The 21,238-nt window shown below is 48.2% G+C and overlaps 2 protein-coding genes across 3 annotated transcripts in view; both read left to right on the forward strand.

The window, feature by feature from the left end:
• SYT17 (synaptotagmin XVII) overlaps window positions 1-8,488 on the forward strand; it is a 77,605-nt gene extending 69,117 nt beyond the window's left edge. For both annotated transcript variants that reach the window (XM_012647824.1, XM_012647823.1), the window contains one exon: window positions 8,263-8,488. In XM_012647824.1, the coding sequence (XP_012503278.1) occupies window positions 8,263-8,459 (197 nt within the window). In that variant the 3' untranslated portion in view covers window positions 8,460-8,488. The remainder of the gene's footprint in view (window positions 1-8,262) is intronic.
• A 6,240-nt stretch (window positions 8,489-14,728) lies between these two features.
• Window positions 14,729-21,238, forward strand: part of CLEC19A (C-type lectin domain family 19, member A) — a 22,949-nt gene continuing 16,439 nt past the window's right edge. The window contains exon 1 of the mRNA XM_012647626.1: window positions 14,729-14,923. Within this exon, the coding sequence (XP_012503080.1) occupies window positions 14,836-14,923 (88 nt within the window). The 5' untranslated portion in view covers window positions 14,729-14,835. The remainder of the gene's footprint in view (window positions 14,924-21,238) is intronic.

A 21,238-nucleotide genomic window follows, 5' to 3' on the forward strand; every position in this document is an offset into this window, starting at 1 on the left:
AAAAAAAAAAAAAAAAAAAAAAAAGTTCTGTCCAAGCAGCTGTTATGAATCACAAATGAGCCAAGAAAGCTTGAAAAACATCACCCTTAAGTCGTGGATGAAACTCTTAAACCAAAGAAATGTTCTCACTGAACGAGAATTCAAAACCTGCATATACCCACCCGTGGTGTACATGGGGAAACTGAGGCCAAGGGAAGGGTTATGATGATATGATCTACATTGTTTTGAAGAAATACCTGAAGCAGCTTGTAGGTTTTAGAAAGAAGAAGAAAAGAAGGAGTGCTGTAGTTTGAGGACGTTTTGCAAAAGTTGAGAAGAGAGTGGGGACCACGTGTGTTGGGGCATGTCGGCGCTGGCCTGCGGGAGGAGTGGGTGGGGGAGCAGCATGTGTAGACTGCCGTGGTTCTCCTGCAACAGTTAAGGCAACTCGTGAGCATCCTGATGAACACTGGGGACCCCTTCGCAGGGAGGAAGCATCGTGATACAGCCAGGACGGGTCTTGCTGGCTTGATATGTTTTTTCCAGAAATGGGAGAGCGCCTTAACCCGGCACCGAAGAGGTGGATTGCAGGGTACAGTGATGAGGTGTTAGGGTTCCAGCCATGATCTGGGGGTGTCCCTGCACTGTGCTATCAGGCTCAAAGTTGTATATGGGGTTACTGAGAGCCTAGGGCACAGGTGAGAGTCCGTCATTACCTTGTGAACCAAACATGCAAAATGAGGAACTGTCAAGTCTGCTACCATTGGTAAAGATGGGGATTTTTTTCCTTTTAATTTGCAGTGTTTATCACACCCACATTCTAAGTCATCCAGCTTCCCTTCCAGAACCGTCTGCTTTGGCAAACTAAATCAGCTACCAAAAAAAAGAGCTTAGCACCTATGGTGAAGAACAAATTCGTTTTTACAGCAAATATCAACATGCGAAAGCCTCAACTTGTCCCTGATCATTCAGGGCACTTAGAGTTTGACTGGAGCAGTGAGTGATCTCCCCTCACCGCTCTGGACTTCAGTCTCCCCAGCTGTAAAATGGGCCAGTGATAGCCACTGCCTTAGAGCAGGATTCTCAAACTTGGGGAGTTGGGGGGGAAGAGGGGTGGTGATTGTGTCCCCAGGATATGTCTGACAATATCTGGAGATACTTTTGAGTGTTACAACAGAGGTGGAGGGTTGCCACTGGCATTTCGTGGGCAGAGGTCATAGGTGGTGCTGAACATCCTACAGTGCTCAGGCCAGCACCCCACAACACAGAATGACCTGGCCCAAATGTCATTAGTGCCAAAGATGAGAAACCCTGCTCTGGAGGGTTGATGCAAAGATTAAATGAGTTAGTCCACTGTCGTACTTAGCCCTGGGCCGAACACATAGTAGGTGCTTGATAAAGCAGTGCCACTCCTGTGCTCCTTCAAAGCCGGACCTCTGAGCCCTGGCGGGTGCCCCATACTTTTGTTTCCCAGTTGTGTTTCCCCAACCTAAATTGCCATGGCTCCATAGAAGTAGACACATACACTGACGATTCTTTGCAGGTAAGTTGGGTCTCAGGGTGTGTCCAGGCACTGTCTGAGGAAGGGAACTGGATTTTGGTGTACTTGTCTGTCTGCAGAGGGTGACCCTCTGAGACTGTGGCCTTAGGGTGCTGGAGATCCAACAAGATCAGGGACAGTGTGACAGGTAATAGAGCAAGTTCCTGTGCGAGGTGTACTCTACTTTAGAATCATTAGTGGAGGGGTACCAAAAGTGTTTTGTAGGGATAAAGTTTCCACTTACTAATCACTTTCCCCTTAAGCTTGAAAAAAGTCTTAAAAATTTTAATTTGATACAAAATTTTTCATACTTCCTTTGACCCATTAAGCAGACCACTGAGCAGTCTTAGGAATTCAGAGTCACAATTTAAAAAAAAAAAAAAAAAAGACCACACAGTGACTAACCCCCAGCTCTGTGCAGGAGTAAAGGGTTTGCCCTTCACCAACCGGTCTCGTTCTACTATATTGAGTTCTTGTATCTGTCTGGTAATCACAATCCACTGTATTAATTCAAATTACTCCAGATGGGGAAACCAGATGACCGAGTTTATTGCAATTATGTCTAAATCCATGAACAATAAGTAGGCTCTTAGAGAAAGCCCTTTTCCTGGGTTTTGTGCATAGACGTAGCAACAGCCATTCCAGCTGTTTAAATGCTTTTTTGCCACACTCTGTGTTGCGCACGTTATTGGGAAGGTGCTTCAGATGCCTGGGGTGCACTTAGGGTCTATACGTTGTCCAGTAATATATTAGTGGCTACATTAAAATGAGTCCCCCCACAACCGTCAGTGGGTACATTTGGTGGGGGTGCCTTACGACAAAATACTTTGTTGTGAATGTTTCTAAAGAGAAGGAATTTAGGATTCTAGTTACAAGGAATCGTCTTTCCTCATAGGTTATTTGTTTCAGACACTGTGAGTTTTATCACCAACTAGCTGTGACTTGGTTTCCTTTCTATAAAGTGGAGGGGACAGGGGTACCTGAGCCACTGCCTCTGAGTCCCTTTCTGGACTCTGCACGTCTGGTGCTTAGTTCCTTGTTCTCTCTAACAACACACTCCTTAGAATTTACGGTGACGGCAAATCTTGATCTCCTCCCAGGCCACTTTTTATCATAGAAGTCATCAGTTTTATTCAGCTTCGGCTTATTATAATTTGCATTTTAAATCGGGGGCCTTCTTTTAAAGACTATTAATATTGCCGTAACTTTACCAAGTGGTTTGCAAGTGCCGTGCGTGCCAGTTAACTCGGACAGCCGTGGCAGGGACAGCTTCCCATCCGAAAGGCTGAATCACTTCCCACCTTGCCGGGGCCAAGTGACTCACCAGCACGCTTCTTTGCAATTCGGGATGAGGAACGTAGGATATTAGACTTCCTTTTAGTTTTCTTCCCTTCTGGTGATTTAGATGTGGATTCTCTAATAGCGAATTATTTTTCCTTTGTTTTCTTTCCAAAATAATATGTACTTTTTTTTTTTTTTTTGAGACAGAGTCTCACTGTGTTGCCTGGGCTAGAGTGCCGTGGCGTCAGCCTAGCTCACAGCAACCTCAAACTCCTGGGCTCAAGCGATCATCCTGCCTCAGCCTCCCGAGTAGCTGGGACTACAGGCATGCGCTACCATGCCTGGCTGATTTTTTCTATATATTTTTAGTTGTCCAATTAATTTCTTTCTAATTTTAGTAGAGACGGGGTCTCGCTCTTGCTCAGGCTGGTTTCGAACTCCTGAGCTCAAACAATCCGCCTGCCTCGGCCTCCCAGAGTGCTATGATTACAGGCGTGAGCCACCGCGCCCGGCTAATATGTACTTTTTATAAGAAGTTCAAACTGCACATACTTATATAACACAGAAAGTGGACATTTCCCTCCGTTTCCCCTCTCTAGAGACAGCTACTTTTACCAGTTTGGTGAACATTCCTCCAGATATTATTTCCTTTACATATATGAACATTCTTTTTAATGAAATGAGATCGTGTTTACATATGCGGTTTGGTAATGTGCTTTTGTCTCCTAGCAATACATCTTGGAGATTTTTCCATTTCATATATATATATATAGATCTGTCTAATTTTTAACAGCAATGTGGATTTCCATGGTATTATTGCATCAGAAATTGTCGAACTGGTCCGTTCAAAGCCGATCTTAAGATAATGACTTGAGCACAAGCAGACTTCTCGGGAGATGATCCCAGGAGGCACTGAGAAATGAGGCAGGGAAGAGGGGCAAGCCAGTTAAGGATGATAGATGAGTGGGTGTCTGCAGTTTAGGGGTCCTCAAAACCACGAACAAGTTCAGTGATTCACTAGGACTTGCGGAACTCGGAAAAGCTGTTATTCTCACGTTACAGTTTGTTGCAGTAAAAGGGTATGGACCGAAGTGAGCAAAGAGAAAGATTGCTGCTGCGGTTTGGATGTGTGTGTTCCCTCCGAGGTTCATATGTGGAGTCCTGCTCCCCACTGCGGTCGTGTTAAGAGGTGGGGCCTTTGGGAGGTGATTCCCTCCTGAGTGGGGTCGGTGCCTTATGAGAGAGGCCCCGGGGAACTGACTCGCCCCTTCTACCACGTGAGGACTCAGCGAGAAGGCACCATCTGTGCAGCAGAGAGCGAGCCCTCACCAGATACAGGATCTGCGGGCATCTTGAGCTTGGATTTTCTAGCTTCTAGAACTGTAAGAAATACATTCCTGTTGATTATAAGCCACCCAGTGTATGGTAATTTGTTATAGCAGCCTAGACAGACTAAGACAGGCATATAGGGCAGAGTCCAAGAGCTACCAGGTACAAACCTCCGACTGTCCTCCCCCACTAGAGTTGTATGGACAGTGCTTAATTCTCCCAGCAGTGATGTGTGAGAACACACTCAGGGTGTCACCAACCCGAGCCTTGGTGTCTGGGATATCTGATGGGGGTTGGTCACATAGGCATGGCTGACCATGCAAGAGGCTAACCCTGGTCTCCAGCCCAATATGGAGTGGTGCAAAGCCCCCAGCACAAATCACAGTGAGCATAGACAGTTTGGCATGGCTCAGGCAGAAAGCCACAGTGCTTGAGGTAGGACACTATCCACAGATGCCGTGAGTAGCCTCTGAGGTGGGCTGAGGGGGTAGGCAGGGCACCAACAGCTTCGGCTACACTTCCTCATGGACATTTGGACATTTTTGTCATTTCCAGGTTTGGTTTTTAGTTTCAGTTTTCTTTTTGTCTTTTTAGAGACGGGGTCTTTCTCAGTTACCCAAGCTGGAATGCAGAGCAGTGGCCTGATCATAGCTCACTGCAGCCTCAAACTCCTGGCCTCAAGCGATCCTCCTGCCTTGGCCTCCCAATGTGCTGGGATTACAGGCATGAGCCACCGCACCTGGCCCCAGCATTTCTTTATTGAAATAAAATTCACATAACAGGCCAAGCAGGAAGACTGCTTAAGGGTAAGAGTTCAAGACCAGCCTAGGCAACATAGTGGGGCCCTGTCTCTACAAAAAATTAAAAAAATTAGTGGGGCATGGTGGCGCGCATCTATAGTCCCAGCTGCTCAGGAGGGTGAAGTGGGAGGATCATTTGAGCTCAGAAGTTCGAGGCTGCAGTGAGCTATGATCGTGCCACTGCACTCCAGCCTGGGCAACAGAGCAAGACCCTCCCTCTAAAAAATTATTTTTTAAAAATTCACATAACAGTAAAATTCACCCTTTTAAGGTATACAATTCAGTGCTTTTTAGTATATTTGCAAGGTTATACAGCCATCATCACTATTTAATTCTGGAACATTTTTATCACCCCCAAAAGGAACTCAGTGCTCATTAGCAATCACTCCCCATTCCCCCTTACCCCAGTCCTTGGTAACCCACTAATATACTTTGTGTCTTTAAAGATTTTCCTATTCTGAACATTTCATGTAAGTGGAATCATAATATATGGCCTTAAAAACTTGTACATAAATGTTTACAGTAACATTATTCATAATAATAGTCAAAAGGTGGAAACAACCCAAATGTCCATCAATTGATGAATAGAACACTACAACGTAGATGAACCAGACAGATTCAGTAAATATTCGAGGCTTTGAAGGGCACATGGCCTCTTTCCGAATTATTCAACTGCTATGGTCTGAATGTTTGTGTCTCCCCCAAAATGTATATATTGAAATCCTAACCTCCAAAGTGTTGGTATTAGGAGGTGGGGGCTTTGGGAGGTCATTAGGTCATGAGGGTGGAGCCCTCCTGATTGAGATTAGTGTCCTTATAAAAGATACCACAGAGAACCAGTTCTTCCCTTCCACTATGTGGACACCATCTATGAGGAGACAGGCTCTCACCAGACACCGAATTTGCCAATACCTTGATCTTGGACTTCCCAGCCTCCAGAACTGTGAGAAATAAATTTCTTTTGTTTATAAGCTACCCAGTTTATGGCATTTTGGTATAGCAGTCCGAATGGACTAAGCCATCAACTCTGCCCTTTTAGCACAAAAGCAGCATTATGTAAACAAATGACTTTGACTGTGTTCCAATAAAACTGTATTTAAAAAAACTATTAGCTGGCCAGAGTTGAGTTGGAGGCTCCAGTTTGCTGACCCTCACATGTAAAATATCCTTGTATGTGTATCTTTGTCCGTTTGTGCAGACAATTCCATAGGATCAATTCCTAGAACTGAAATTGCTGAGTCATAAGTTACGACACCTTTATTTTGAACAGATACCGCGAACAACTCCAGAAGTTGAACTGACTTGCTCTTCCACCAGCAGTGCATGAGCGTGCTTGAGACTTCCTTTCTTAAACCCCATTTCCAAATATGCAAAACCTATGCCCGTTTACAGAGGGATGTTTTTGCATTGTCATTCTTGAGCTTTGGAGAGGAAGATAGAACATTTTGCCCTCATAGAAGAGCAAATGGGGCTTTTAGTCGCTTAATAGTATCTTGTTTTAGATTCAAGGCACACAGGGAAGAGGACTTAGAGAACTTCTTCTCTTTGGTGAGATCAGACCTTAAATTGCCCACTAGGTGTGGTTCCAGAAGTCTTGAGTGTTACCTATTCAAGGAAAAAAACGCTTTTTTTCTAATGCATCAGAAAGCTCTGTAGCAATTTCCTTTATTAAGCAAAAGTTCCATTCCTATTACTTCCCCTTTTTTGTAAGGGATTTGCATGTAAATGAGGTCCACCTATGCATACTGAGCACATTACTAAGAGTACAAAAAATATACATGGTCCAGTTTTTCTCCAGAGAGGTAGCAGGTACTGGTCACTCTTGACAGAGATGACATAGTATTTCACTTATCATAGTTTTCCCTAAGTCTTTTTGGCTTTTAGACAATGGATGGAGTTTTTGTTTTTGTTTTTGTTTTTTCTTTTTTCCCCCCCATTTTCATCATTTGGAATTCTTGGTGTGAACCCCACAGAGGAGAACGGAGGCTCATTAGCATTCAAGCTCTGTTTTGGGCTGCATATTTTAGTGGGTTTATTTGATAATCAGTGTCCCTCCTGGGATCCAGCCCGCCTTTGCTCGGCTCACGCTGGGTGAATCTGTGATGTTTCTCGTTCTGTAGCCCTTTATTTATAACATAGACACAGCCTGCTTTCCCATTAGCGAGATGGCACGCCTGCGCTGCTACCCACACGCAGATAAAGAATTAGGCGGAACTTGGCCGGGAAGATAAATCAAGTTAACCATCTCATTAGGCTTGAAAGACATACATTAAGCTTAAGTTGGGATTAACAGAGAAGCCTTCCAAAGAGACAGGCAGCATAGCCAGGGGTGGAAGAAATTACCATGGCCATTTCTCTCAGCAGACTTCCACCATTGCATGGAACAGAGGAAACAAACATGAAGTCTCTTGTATAAAAGGTCAGCAGACAGAAATATAGGATTGAAATAGCAATATAACATTTGTTGAGCTCTTACCACATGCTAGGTACTGTGTGCTAAGAGCTTTACACACATTATTTCATAGAAACTGCACATCGACTTGTGAGATCAAGTTCTATTAAGATTCCTATTTAATGAGGAAACAGACTCAGAGAGGCTACCTCGTTTGACTCTAGAGCTTTGTCAAATGACAGAGCCAGGAATCACCCCAGGATGTCTGGCCCCGTGGCCCCTGGCTTAACCTAGTGGTTTCCATCTGGGATGCATTCACCCCTCTCTCCCAGGGGACATTTGGCTGTATCTGGAGACATTGGGGATTGTCACAGCTGGAGAGGGGACTGCTACTGGCATCTAGTGTCGGGGGCAGGGGGTGGAGGGGACCAGGGATGCTGCTAAACATCCTATGATGCACAGGTCAGTTCTCTGCTCAAAGGATCATGTGACATAATGTCAACAACATCACAATTGAGAAACCCTGGTTTAACCACTCAACTGGCCTGCAGTGACAGCTCGCTGTCCCACTGGAACTGGCCGTTTATAGAGCGCCGCAGGCAGTGTGGAGGGGCAGCAGGACGTGAGTCCAAAGGTGCATATTGCAGGCGGGGCGGCCGTCCGGCAGAGGGAACAGCCAGTGCAAAGGCTGTGGCGTGGGGACGAGGGTGGCGTGGTGAGGGACAGCAGGACGCGTGGTGTGGCTGTTGCAGAGGCTCAGGGGAAGATGAGATGAGGGAATTGGGATTTCTCACCATGGGAAGAAAAAAACGTGCCCTAAGCAATGACCCCATGTTTGCAGTTGAGGATGGTGTGACTAATGGCCTCTGTCTTGTCGCCTTGTCCCTGCCTGCCTTCCTCTTGCCTCCTGCCCGCCTGCCCTCGCCCCTCCGGCTGCCCAGTGTTCGGCCACAACATGAAGAGCAGCAACGACTTCATCGGAAGGATCGTCATTGGCCAGTACTCGTCTGGCGCCTCCGAGTCTAACCACTGGCGGCGCATGCTCAACACCCACCGCACAGCCGTGGAGCAGTGGCACAGCCTGAGGTCCCGAGCTGAGTGTGACCGCGTGTCTCCCGCCTCCCTGGAGGTGACCTGAAGGCTGCTGGGAAGGCAGCTTTCATTTGTAAAAAAAAAAAAAAAAAAGACAGAAAAAATGTGTCACATACTATTACTTCCACACCTGCAAACGCACTCACAAAACACAAACACACACACACACACACAACACCCTAAATCCTCTCAGCACCGAGAGGAAGCTGACTATTGATCACAAAATGGCCGCCCTCAATGAGTGAGGCCTGAGAACTTTCCAGAAGCCCTATCCATAGATCACGAGCTGAGTAGGCTCTGACGTGGGACTTGTTGGCAATGCCCACTCTTGTCGCTACCCCTGCCCCAAAATGCACTTTCAACCCTCAGGCCGGAGAAGGGACCTCCCAAAGGGCGCCAACCTCCATCGAGACTAAACACCAAGAGTTTGGCCAGTGTGTGGGAGACCCGACACCCCCCTCCCGAAACACACGCCCACTGGGTGGGTAACTTCTGAACAGGCTGCTGTTCCCTGGGGTTCTTCAAACCCGATACCTTTCTCCAAAGGTGTAAGTAGCTTTGTCTTAGTAAATGTGAGAACTAGGTTAGACTGTGTGGAGAAGCCAAGCGGCAACAAAAGTGCCAGTGTCAGAAGCCTCTCCTGGCATAACCGAACTGTCCTTGTGTTAGCTTATTCCAGGGGACTCCCTGTGGGCACGGATGTGTATGTTCTCGTGCGTGTGCCCTCACAGAGGAACACGCGTGTGTGCCTGCGTGTCCTCTCGGAGAGCAAGGTGACGGGCCGGGACCTCGACCCGGAACACTCCTCTCTGCCTCTCCCATCTGGTGAGATTTCACCCGGTGTCCTCCTGTCTGTCAAAGACCCCACCTTGGGGAACAGTAATGTGTGTGTGTCGAGTAAACAGGATATGATAGAACAAAAGTAACATTTTTGACCGAATCACGGTGATTGTGACCCACAAAAGACCTTCAGAGGACCTGATACATGGATTAAAATGGCCACCACACCCCACGCACAGCGATCTCCCTCCTTAGTCGTACTCTGAGGATCTTTCTGTGTTTGTGTGTGATCCAAAGTCATGTCTCACGTGCTAAGGAATTAGTGTAGCTAGAATAGATCTCTCCTCTCTCTCTCTCTCTCCCCCTCTCCCTCTCTCTCTCTCTCTCTCCCTCTCTCTCTCTCTCTCTCCCCCCCCCTTCTCTCTCTCTCTCTGTTGGATGCTTCCGTATCTTTTCCCACAGCATATTGTCTGGTGTGATGGGGAGCTATTTATTGAAATTAAAGACTATTTATTTGTGCCACGCATTCGAGTTACCTTTTTCTTTCTGAACCTGGGACATAGAGGACGGGTGGGTGTTCCGGCCACTACTGCTGGGTAACAACCATGCCAATGACTCAAAGCAGTGATATTTATTATACTTACAAAATTTGGGGGATCAAGAATGTCGAGTATTTGCACCATGTTTGCCCGACTCGAGCAGTGTGCTAACAACAGTTACTCCAGTTTTGCTCTTCTCGATAAAACCATCCACTTGTTTGGGGCAAGATTCATGGCTCATTTAGCTTTTTATTGGCGGTGCTTTGCTCAGGGCTTGAGGCAGGTAAATACCTCAAGGGGTGGACCGAGACGGCTTCGCCCCTCCTGGCTACACTGGGTATTGCAGGGAGGAACCTCGTGGGTCCTTCTGGTGTGTCTCCCACCCCGGAGTGGAGGTGTCGTGGGCATCAAGGAGAAGAAGCAGGAAGGCTGGGTTAGATTAAGTTCTCAGGAGAGAAAAAAAGCAAGAGGTATTTTCCTTTATAAAGTGGCTTCTGTACTGTGATTGTACAAAGCAGGATACAGGTGTAAGAGAGCAAACAAAATGAGGGCAGACAGGTGCGTGAGAGGCACTCAGGATAGAGACAGGGGAATCAGTTCAAATCCTGGGCCCTCTACTGCTTGACTGTGTACAGGTGCACACGCCACATGACTCCTCTGAGCCTCCGTCTCATTGTCTTAGGGCACCTCAGAAGCACACCTCGGGGCAAGGGCTTGGGTGCAGACAGCTTATTTGGGAGACGATCCCAGGAAGCAGAAGTGGAAGACTAAGTCAGGGAAAGGAGAGAAGCAGAGAAAGCCTGCGCCGATTACTGCTGTGGGCTCAATCCTGCCCACCCGAGAAAGCACGTGAGACTCATCATTATACGGAAGCTGGAATATTTAACTACTGACCCTTGTCCCTCGTGGCTTGAGGGTTGCCCCTGGAGACGTTAAATGTTTGGCACTTTGGGAAAGTCGTGTGGGCTGAGCAAGCCCCCTAGTGCCGGAGAAATCCCTGGGCGGAGAGAGAGACGCGGGCACCTGGTGAGTGAGGTCAGCTGTGCACATGCACGGCCCGGCTCCCTGCAGCCACGGGGGCTCAGGTGGACGGAAGGACATGAAGAGGGGCGTCCCCAGCACCTGCTACCCTCTTTAGGAACGACAGGAGGGCTGGGTGAGCACCGTGGGAGTGCCAAGCATCGTATTTAAGCCTTACACAGCAGCCTACAGGGGCGCGGGGGAGATACTGTGACTCTCCTGCTACAAATGGGGAAGCCGAGGTTTAATGAGGTTAAGTGGTGAGTGAGTAATGGAACTAAAAGGCCAGCCCGGGCCTGGCTGACTAGAGCCTGTTGTGGGTTGAATTGTGCCCCTCACCAAAAAAAAAAAAAAAAAAAACTAATTGCCTGTATCTGTGAATGTAAAGTTATTGGCAAAGAGGGTCTTTGCAGATGTAACACAGTGAGATTCTGTCTCAAAAAAAAAAAAAAAAAAAAAAGGTTTGCTGGGTTCCTAACCCCGAGGACCTCAGAATGTGACCTTGTTTGGAGATGGGGTCCTTACAAAGGTAAACTAGTTGAAGTGAGGCCATTGGGGTGGGCCCTAACCCAGCATGACTGGAGTCCTAAAGGGGGAATTTGGACACAGATCGACAGACAGACACAGCGGGGAGAAGATGCGAAGACCCAGGGAGAAGACGGCCGTCCACAAGCCAAGGAGAGAGGCTGTAACAGACCCTTCCCTCACTGCCCTCAGAAGCAACCAACCCTGCCAACACCTCGATTGGAGACTTCCGGCCTCCGGAACTGTGAGATATGAATTTCTGTTGTTTAAGCCATTCGGTGTGCGGCGCTTTGTTAAGGCAGCCCTAGCAAACTAAGCCAGTGTGGCTAAATGCTCTGCTCAGCTCTCTCCCTGAAAATGGGGTGACATTCTTACCCCACAGGGTTGATTAGCTGGGCTGACACCGGCAAAGTTTTGACATGCTGCTTGGCGCACGATGTGACGTTTCTTACTACTGGGCACATATCAGGGGGTGTTTGCTGGTTGGCTAGTGGCAGAACAGATCAGAGCCATGCACGCCTCCAGGAATGGAGTTTGTCAGGAGGCAAGAGGGATGTGTTGAGAGGTGAAGGGAGGACTGAGTTTCTATAGAAACCTGGGCCCAAGGTGCCCTGTGGTGGGCTGCCCACTCGTTTTAATTAGCATCTTCCTCCTCCTCAGGCAGGAAGTGGGAAAGGAAACATACAGGCCACTAAAACGCTCTCTTTGGGGTGTCGGGGCTCGAGCTCAAAGAAAAAGAAAGTTTGGAAGTGGGGTGGGGAGTTGTAAAGCTACTTCTATTTTCTTAGAACCATCCGCGAGTCCTCTTATGTCTTGGGTGAAAAGAACATCACCCCTTTCCCTCCTTGGCAGCACCGCTGAGCTCAAGGCCGACTCAGAGCACCTGGCGATGCCAGCCCACTCCCTGCACTAGGAGGAGCTAATGACCCCTGCCCAGCCTGCTCAGAGGGGAGGGGCCCAGGGTGCCAGGAACAGCTGTTTGGGGCGCTGATAACTCACTCTAGAAACCTGGAACTACAGCAAGCAAGAAGCATTCCTTTCCTTGCTGGGTGGCCTCTCTGCCCCCGCCAAGGAGACACCTGCTCTTTTTTTTATGTTCAAAAATACCAGAATGATTAGTAGGGAAAAACTAAAAATTTACACCTAGAAAAAAGCCTGGAAGGCAATGCCCTAAAGGTTGGCAGCGGTTATCCTCTGGGTCGTTATCTTATTGTACTACCCAACCAGATTAGTCTGGGTTCTCCAGAGACACAGCCCAGTGGGAAATACGGAAGGGCATTTACTAGGGGGAATTGGCTCACACGATCACAGAGGCACAGAGATGGCCCGTGACAGGCCAACTGCAAGCTGAGCTAGAGCAGCCAGTAGCGTGGCTCAGTCCAAGTCCAAAGCCTCAGACCCTCAGACCCCAGAGCCCCCTGGAAGGCTGCTGGTACAAGTCCCAGGGTCTAAGAGCTAAAGAACCTGGAGTCTCGCATCTCCCTAAACCGTACTTAATCTCCAAATAAAAATAACCAGGTCATAATTCTACCTAACAGGATTCAGCTATCCTGTGTACAGCCGAAAATGTACTAATCCCATCCCCAGAAGAGAAGGTAAAGTTATTGAGTGATGTTTGGTCTTCTCCTGATCTCCCATAACTTAATTACTATGGTGGAAAATTAATAATACTCGAATACTGATAAAAAGTCAATAAATCTTATGTTAAATGGCAGGAATAAGAGGGGAAAGAATACAACGATATTGGCTTAATACATGCGCATACATGCATTAATGTATTCTTAACAAAGTAGGGAGGAAACACTCCTGACAATTACAGTCCTTGTTTCTGTACCTAGTCATGTGGAAGTAGCTGGTATTTATATAATAATTACCTTTTATTACCCATTCTATATTCCCATTGTCTTCAGTAAGCACCTCTGCTGGCTGTCATCCTTTACCTGGTGGGGTGACACGAGCCTTCATTCCCAGAGGGTCTGGGCCATCTGTGGTCCTGCCTGGATCGCGTTGTTACATTTCCCGTTGACCTTAATCACAGGGCCTGGCGACGCTAAGGACACCCTACGGGATCTCTCATCCTCCAGACTTACTCTTTCCCAGCACCACTGTGGAGTCGTAGCACGGTGTCCTCTTGGCATCCAGATCAGTCACCTCAGCCAAATTCTTCCTCACCAGCTTGCCAAGAATGTTCCCTCCAAGTCCCTGCCCATCCAGTGAAACCACTGGCTACAGCCATGAACTGGTACATAGTCACACGTCTGGCCACTTCTTCACGTGACTTACTTGTGCCTTCAGGGCCCGCTCGGGCCTAATCCCACGCCGCCCTTCCATGTGACGACGCAGTGCTGCTGTGTTTGAGCGAGCAACGTGTATCTTGTGTGTTTCCATTCGGAGAGGGGACGTGAATTAATTTCCAAAAACCTTGAGACATTGCATGACAACGCAGATCATATAAGAGGTTTATCTGCCAAATGAAAGGATTCTCCAGTTTTCAAAAGGATTCCCAGTGGCCTGCTTTGGACTACCTTCCTTCTCCCCGCCTATTATGTCCACACTCAGAGGGACATTGCTGTGGTTTAAACGTTGGTCCCCTCCAAACTCATGTTGAAATTTAATTGTCATTGTGATGGTGTTGGGAGGTGGGATCGTTAAGAGGCGTTTAGGTCACGAGAGCTCTGCCTCCGTGAATTGCTTAGGGCTGTTATCACGAGAGTGGGTTAGTTACTGTGGGAGCAGCTCCGTCTCCTCTTGCATGCACTCTCATGCTCTCTCTCCCTCTCTCTCTCACCTCCACCATGTGATGACTTAGCAAGAAGGCCGATGTCAGAGGCCGGCAGCTTGACATTGGACTTCCCAGTCTCCAGAACTGTGAGCCAATGAGTTCTGTCCATTATAAATGACGCAGCCTCAGGCACCCTGGCCTAGGAGCACAAAACACGCTAAGACAGACACATCTGATTTCCCGCAGCCCCCAGGAACATGACAGCAGAGGCCTCCAAAGTCCAGCTCACACGATGATAAGGAAGAGGGAGAAAATATGGAGAACTTTCTTCTCTATTTACGCTTTGCACCAACCTCTAACAATTTAAATTTTGAGACATGTGTTTTATAATAGACATAATATATTAGTACAGTGAGTTGTACCTGCTTCTGACTTATAAATATGTAATAAATGTGTGCCATTTGTATGTAATGTAAACATTACAGATAACATAAACTTTGTTATTATCCCATCTTAGAGAAGAGGAAACTGAGTCTCAGAGACACACATGCCCAAGGTCACACTGTGGCTCAGAGGCAGGGCTGGGGACTAAAATTTCTCTTGAGGGGCTGGCCTAGTGCTCCTTTGCTCTCAGCTGTCACTCTGAGCTGTCTCCAGCAGTGTGAAGAGGAGGGAGGAGAAAAGGGAGGGAGGAGGAGGGGACTGGTGTCCACCCAGCCTGCCCCAGGTCCTGGCAGGCCCCGCCTGAACCTCAGAGAGCAATCCTGGACCCAAGCTTCCGCCAAAAAGCCTCTCTCCTCCACTCGGGCCAGGAGGCAGCTTTCTGGGGACTCAGGATGCCAAGGTGGGGGCTGTGGGCTGCAGCCTCCCTGACGCTCCTGTCTGTCCAGGCCTTTCCACAAACAGACATCAGCATCAGCCCAGGTGAGCGCAGGGCCAGGCCGGCAGCGGGTGGAGAGGAGGACACGCACAGGGATTTGTTCTGTCGGTGAGGCCTGGCTGCCTCAGTTGGGGGCTTAGGGGCTGGACCTGAGCCTCCTGCTAGCTTCCCCCCAGTCCACTTTGTCATGGGCACTCTCCTAGGCCCTGACCTGAAAAGTCCTGGGTTTAAATCCCAGTTTTGCAGTTTACAAACTGTGCAAACTGGGACAGGTTTCTTAACCTCTCTGTGCCTCAGCTTCTTCCAGAAATTGGAGGGTCATGATGGCACCTTCTTGGGGCCACTGTGCAAGGGAGATGAGATGACAAGGAGAAAGTGCTTAGCACAGTGCTGGGCACCATGCGAAGGTCTGAAAATGGCATTTTTGTTAGGGGTTGGCATCTGGGAGCCCCCCACCCAGACCTGCTGCTGTGCCACCAGAGGTTGGGCAGGCAGGGAGGACAAAGCTGTCCCTGGAGGCCTGGCCCTGGGACACGCAGCCCTGTGGGTTTTGCAGGGTGTCCCCAGGGATTGAGAGCTCTCAGCCTTGGGTATGTGGCCTCCCAGTGTCCCATATGGAGGACAAGGGGCTTCAGATGAACTCAATTTCTTCCGCTTTGCAGCAGGAGGCTGGAGTACTGACTCTGGGGGGAAGAGTCCTGAACCCCACCATCTCCTCGTGGCTAAGGCTCCCGCCTGTCACCTCTATTGAGTTCTTTCCAGACATTGTTTAGAAAACATGATATTAATAATACCAATAACAACAATTAAGACTTACAGAGACCTTCCCATGTGCCAGGCACAATTCTAAGTACTTTTTATATGTGGATGTATGTAATCCCCACAATAACCCTATGGCGGAGATACTAATTTTTTTTCCCTCATTAAAGTAAAACTAATAATGAAATACCTAAATGGATATTTTCCTGAGACCAAGTTACTAGGCTATGATAGCATTGAGTTGAATTGAAACAGTGGGGTGATAGGGTTGCGAGATAAGATACCAGTAAATAAATACCAATAAATCCTTTTTAAGTATAAGTATATCCCAAATATTGCATGAAACATACTAAAAAGTATTTGTTGTTTATCTGAAAATCAAATTTAACTAGGTATCTTTTGGGGGTTTTGTTTATTTGTTTTAATCTGGCAACCCTAGCAGCAGGGATGAGAAGGGGGAGTCTCAGTTCGCTTGGGCAGGTAGCAGGGGCTTCCATTCTGTCATAAACTGACAGAGCTGCCATAGCAGAATGTCACAGACTGGCAGCTTAAACAACAGACATTTATTTCCCGCAGTTCTGGAGGCTGGGAAGTTCAAGATCAAGGTGCTGGCAGATTTGGTTCCTGGTGAGGGCTCACTTCCTGGCTTGCAGATGGCCACCTCCTTGCTGTGTCTTCACATGACAGAGAGAGAGAGAGAGAGAGAGAGAGAGAGAGAGAGAACAAGAGAGAGAGACAGTACAGTCCTTTTATAAGGGCACTAACCCCATCATGAGGACAGGGCCTCATCTAAACCTAATTACCTCCCAAAGGTTCCACCTCCCAGTACTGTCACATTGGGAGTTAGGGCTTCACCATGAGTTGGAGGGGTGTGGACACAAACAGTCAGTCTATTAACAGTGTCTTTGCATCCTTGCTCTTGGGCCTCAGTTTCCTCCCTGGTACAATGGGCAAGTAGGAGAGAAGTTGGAAAAAATATCCTTGAAGGCTGCCTTGCATATCCGAAGATCTTGCCTTTCTGCCCAGCAAAAGTGAGAAGGGGTCGAGACTGAGTTTGAGCGTGGGAGCAACTAGGGGAGTTTCCTCTCCCTCACTAGCTTGTGTCCATGAGGCCTCTCTGAACCTCAAGTTTTCTTACCTAGGAAGTGGGGATAGTGAGGTTTTTGGGGATCTTCAAGGAGCTCATGCAGGTGAGATGCTCAGCACATAGTAAACACTTGAAAATGGACGGTTATTCCCGTTACCACGTTTATCACTGCAGTTGTTGATGTTCTGCTAGAACTAAACAGGAGACATAGTTTTCTGTTGTGATGAAAAGACTTCATTATAGAAGGGAGCTTGCGGACATCTGTTCCCAGGCTTCGCCCCTACGCTATGGATAAGGGAACTGAGATTATGTCAATTCTAGCAACCTCAGAGTTTGGGATTGGAAGGAAGGGTCCTAGGAATCCCCTCAGCCCACCCCTTCCATATTACAGTTGTGGAAACTGAGGTCGCAGAGGCCAACTGGGCTGGCCAAGGTCATCACTGGTCCAAGTGGTAGTTCTTCCGCTCCCCAGGCTCCCAGCCAGGCAGAAAGTCCAGTTCTAGGCTGAAAAGACAGATCTTCCGGAGAAAAGTGATTTCAGCCCAGAGAGAATGTGTGAGTGTGAGTGAGTGTGAGCAGGAGCATGCATGTTGTGTGTCAGGGAGGATTTAGGGTTTCCATGGGCCCTTGCAGACCATGAGAGTGGGCGTATCCCCAAAAGCCCTTCTTATTGAGGATAGGCCTAGTTTTTCTTCTTCTGGATATCCCCAGCCTTTAAGTACAAAGCAAAACAGGCCATTCATCCCCCTACTCTGGAACTTTTTTTTTTTTGAGACAGAGTTTGGCTTTGTCACCCAGGCCAGAGTGCAGTGGCATCATCATAGCTCACTGCAATCTCAAACTCCTGGGCTCAAACCACCCTCCTGCCTCAGCCTCCTGAGTAGCTGGGACTATAGGTGCGCACCACAATGCCAGGCTAATGTTTCTATTTTTTTTTTGAGACAGAGTCTCGCTCTGTCATCCAGGCTGAAGTACAATGGCATCATCATAGCTCACTGCAATCTCAAACTCCTGGGCTCAAACCACCCTCCTGCCTCAGCCTCCTGAGTAGCTGGGACTATAGGTGCGCACCACAATGCCAGGCTAATGTTTCTATTTTTTTTTTTTTTAGTAGAGACAGGGTCTCCCTCTTGCTCAGGCTGGTCTCGAACTCCTGAGGGCAAGCGATCCTCCCGCCTCGGCCTCCCAGAGTGCTAGGATTACAGGCGTGAGCCACTGCACCAGCCTTACTCTGGAACTTTCATTACTCACCTCGTGAACATGCAAACATGCATGCAAATAGTGCAACTCAACTATTCCCGCTAGGTTTGCTTCGGGGGGAAAAAAGCAAAAACAAAAACCTTTAGACAACCTCTGAGAGATTTGGGAAGATTTAGCCAGACTGGATCTTTTCCCCAAAACCTTTTCTCTGAACCTGCCTTTGAACCTATCGCTTAACTGAATTAATGAGTGTAACATGCTCAGAATGGTGCCTGGCACCTAGTAAGAGCTACACAGATATTTCATATTATTCTTATTCGACTATCAAAAAGTTTCCTGTCCTTGGCTCCTGAGTCCAAGAACTGTCTGTAACAAAGGAAAGTATAGCAAAGTGTTTTCAAGCTCAGGACGTGCTTCTGCAGGGCCTCAGGGGTGCAGATGGGGAATGAGTCAAGCTCTGTAGCCTTTTCTCTCCCCTATGAGAACCTGGCATTGCACTCTCAGCTCTGGGAATGTCCCAGGGCCCAGGCTGTTTCTGCTGCAATAATGTCTAGTGTTTACTAGAATGCCAACCTGTGAGCCAGGCACTGGCTTCCCCGTGAAGTAAGCACTATGATCATGCCTGTTGTTCAGATGGGAAAACTGAGGCACAAAGTGCTGAGTTTCCCACTAGGGCCATCTGACTCCAGAGTCCAAGCTCTGAAGCTGGAGCACAGCCTAGGCAACTGTGTCCCTACCTGCTAGAGTAGCCCCAATCCTAGAGTGTCCCTTGGGTACTCGGGCCCATTCCCACTCCTCTATGGTCACAGCACTCCGTGCATACTTCTAGAACATTTAGTATATGATGACTCTTTGCCACGTTGTGTTCCTCCTTCTAGACTGTGAGCAATCTGAGGGCACGCACCTTAAGCCAAATAGGCACTCAGGAAGTGTTGACTTATTTGCTTAATTAATTAATTGCTAAATTTGGTGTTTAATTTATACATATTTTACAAATGAGAAAACTAAGATCAGAAAAAAAGATGTTTTCTGGAAGTGCTAGACTGTTTAGGAGTTTCCAAGTCCATTAGACCTGAGTCTCAATCTTGGCACGGTCACTGGGTAGCCAAGAGAGAAAGTGACTTAACCTCTCTGTGCCTCAGTTTCCTCATCTGTAAAATGGGGACGATACTGAAACCTCCTAGGTTGGTCTCAGGAGTCACTTACTAGGCACCCAATGAATGGTCACTGTCATTAGCAATGTTAAGAAAGTGTCTGGTTCTTCTTCCTCTGTATCATGTGGCCTCAAGAGTGGCCCAAAGAAGGGACAGCAAAGCTCAGGCAGGAGAGACCTGACACTGCCAGTTCTGCTTCCAGAGCCCGGGCTCACCGTGAAGGAGGCCCGTCCGGCAAGTGCGGCTCCCAGCAGCCACCTGCCTGGGATCTGCGAGACACTTCCTTCTGGCCCCCTGGGAGCGTCCGTGGCCCAGTATGGGGACTGGGTGGACCAATGTGGTCCCCAGTGCCTCCCCACCTCCCCGCCTGGCTGGGTTCCAAGGCTGATCTGGGCAGGAGGCAGCAGGGTAGCGCATCCGTGGGCGGCTGGATGGGGGCCAGGGGAGCGAACAGCCAGATTGAGTAGGAGGGTGACAATTTATTCTCTTAAAAAGAGAGGGGGGCAGGGAAGCTCTGAATTCCACTGGTGTGTTTTCTTTCCCTAACAAGCTCAGGACTCCCAAAGGCTTTGACTCCCACCCAGCTGGGAGACCCTGGGGGCCTCTGGTGCTACTAATTGCAGTATAAGGAAAAGATCATGTAGTTCGGCCTCCTGGTTTCCGGAGCAACGAGCCCCTTGTGCGGCCTCCCCCCACCACTTCCCTTCCCCCACCTGCAGCTTCACCTCCTGCTTCCTTGCAAATTCCTGGCCACGCAAAACCGGCTCCAATTCGCCAAATGCTCCGTTCTCCCTCACACATGCGGTGCCCTCCACCTGGAACGCTCTTTCCGAGACTCTTGTTCATCCTTCAGGTCTCAGTTGAAACATCACCTCCTCTAGGAAGCCCCCCTGCCCCAACAGATCTCCAAGCCCTGGTTACGTGCCACTTTTAGGTGCTCTTGTGGCAACACCCTGTGTTTCTTCCATTTGGGAAGGGGACTTGGTGGTGCCCTGTTGTGATCACCTGTGGGCTCCTTGAAGACAGGGACTGGGGAGCCACCAATTCAACTAGGTAGAGAAAGGGGCAAACAAGTAACAGTTTCCAAAATAATTTGGGGGCTACATCTTCAAGTGTTTTCGAGCATGATGCACATGCACAAATTACATGTGAATGACATCTTTGTGCTTATTTTTCTTCATTTTGGTCTTCATAGACCGTAAGACCCATGAGGTCAGAAGCGCGTCTGTATAGTTTGCCATGGCATCTTCAGCTTGTAGCCAACTGCCCGAGACCAAGTGTGTGCACAAATAGTGCTTGTTGAATGAATAAAGACGTGGATGAAGGACCAGACCATCAAGATTAGAGCAAAAGCAAATGAACTTAAATGCAGCAGGAATCTCTAGGTCTGAAGCCAGACAGCCTGGTTTCAAATCCTACCTCTGTCCGTTAGGAGCTGTGTGATCTTGGACAAGTTAGTCAACCTCTCTGTGCTTTGGTTTCTTCATCTGTAAAGTGGAGATGATAGTGGTAACTACCTCGTAGGATGTGTGAAGATTGAATGAATCAATATGTATAAAGCACTTAACACAGTGCCTGGCACACGGTGAGTGTTGAGTAAGAGTTGGCTCTGGTTGTTGTGTTGCCATGGTTACCTGACTGTCAAGCTGCAAAGCTATATAAATCCCTTCACAAGAGACAGATTAGCAAAGGCTGGTTTGGGGTCAGGGTGATGAGAGGCCTTCCATTCCCAGCTTCTGAAATCCCGGAGGTAGAGGAGGAGGGGATGCCAGGCAGGTTGGAGTTAATGACCATCCCAGCGCAAGCCAGCGCTCCCTTCTGCCTCCCGGGTCCTCCGGATTAAAGGGGAGTAATTGAGCAGTGACCTGTCACAGCCCCATTTTCTGCTATGTTTCACCCCAGGAATCCATAACAACTATTTGTTCAGTGGAAAAAGATCAAAGGGACCAGAAGTGGGGAGGAGAGGTGCAAAGAGCCCAGGGAGCCTGTTTACCACACTGGGGGGGGGGGGGCTTCCCTTTGAAATATGCAGCAAGCTTCAGGACCAAGGGCCCTTCCCTCCTCTTCCCTCCCAAGCCCCCTTCACTTAATTAATGATTAATGTTTTGGTTTTTTTTGCTGTGCCCTATTCAGTGAGAGAATGAATGAATGAATGAGTA

This window comes from Propithecus coquereli, unplaced genomic scaffold, assembly GCF_000956105.1.
Source record: "Propithecus coquereli isolate 6110/MARCELLA unplaced genomic scaffold, Pcoq_1.0 Scaffold27, whole genome shotgun sequence".
NCBI lineage: Eukaryota > Metazoa > Chordata > Mammalia > Primates > Indriidae > Propithecus > Propithecus coquereli.